General features: G+C 52.0%; 1 protein-coding gene across 1 annotated transcript; it reads right to left on the bottom strand.

The window, feature by feature from the left end:
* Nucleotides 1–88: 88 nt before the first annotated feature.
* Nucleotides 89–1,118, bottom strand: LOC102384415 (E3 ubiquitin-protein ligase RNF213-like; the record flags this gene model as incomplete). The annotated part of the gene is made up of 3 exons (XM_006039379.2): nt 778–1,118; nt 293–462; nt 89–191 (listed from the first exon to the last, which is right to left on the bottom strand). Coding segments are annotated over exons 1-3 (341 nt in total), but the record flags the coding sequence as incomplete, so codon positions are not given.
* Between the last annotated feature and the right edge of the window lie 107 nt (nt 1,119–1,225).

Genomic DNA, 1,225 nt, shown 5'->3' on the forward strand with positions numbered 1-1,225 from the left:
ACACGTGAGAAGCAGGGAGGCTCTGGACTGGTTCGAGAAGGAAGACACGCAGTCCAAGCACACCCACCACCCACCCTACAGCCCTCACCTGTATTTCAATAGCAGCTTCAGCACAATGGAGCGGATGACAGGCGTCTTGTCCACCACGTCGTCGAACGGCGAGAGCGATTTTGTGTACACAGCCTGGTGCTCTGCACGCAGGGGAAAGAAAGAGCACATCTCATGGGCTTGAGAAAGGTGAGAAGACATGTTCAGCGTGGGGGCTGAGCCCAGCAGGGAGGACAGGACTTACCCATCATACCAACTGTGAAAGGCTTCCGGTGAGCAAACAGCAGCCCTAACAGCCCCTCAATCACGTCCTTCTCTGGCGGTTCATTGTCCTTGAAGCACATGGTGGAAACCAGGTCTATGAAGAAGCTGTTGCACATCTGCCGAAACTTGGCGTTCTTCTGGATAGCGTCACTGAGGAAAGGGCGAGAGAAACAGGGTCACCGAGATACCCGGACAGCCGCAGGCCTAGTTCAACCGCACTGTGGGTAAAGCCAAGACGAACACGAGGAGCAGGGAGAATTTAACTGGCAACACAGGATTCTCCACGGTCAAATGCAAGTTTCAAACCAAGAGAATTCACAATACACAGCAGAGGAAAACGAATCATGATCATGATGGCCTTAGCTAGACCATTCTTTGGGGATGAAGATCAGGGTCTCTTAACATGACTATGTGTCTGTTGATACAGGGGGAACGACACTGGTTTTTATGGGACAGATGAAATACCTGAGTGTCTTGGAGACGGTTACATTATAGGCATCTGGGAGGTTGACTTTGCAGTATGGACAGATCATCTGGCCTGGTGCTAGCCACTGTTTGATGCAGTTCTGGCAGAAGACATGATCGCATGGCAGCTTGACGGGATCCTGGGGGTCTCCCAGGCAGATCGGACATGGCGTCAGACCATATCTGCAATACACAGCATGGCTAAACTCAAGCAGTCCAGACACAAGCCTCCAAGTCTCCTACTGCAGCTCAGAATGAGGAGAGAAGGCAGCTTGGGTCTTGCCAGCTCCTCTTGGAGCTGCGAATAAATCTGGGGCATTGAACCGCTACCTGCAAGCAAGAGCAGCTACTTGCCTACAGGAACTGCAGTTCCTACAGAGGTGTTGCCCACGGACCGTACTCTTGGGGAACCTGTCTCATGCAAGTGGTACAGGATGCTTTTGGAATA

This window comes from Alligator sinensis, unplaced genomic scaffold (genome assembly GCF_000455745.1).
Source record: "Alligator sinensis unplaced genomic scaffold, ASM45574v1 Scaffold3021_1, whole genome shotgun sequence".
Classification (NCBI taxonomy): Eukaryota; Metazoa; Chordata; order Crocodylia; family Alligatoridae; genus Alligator; species Alligator sinensis.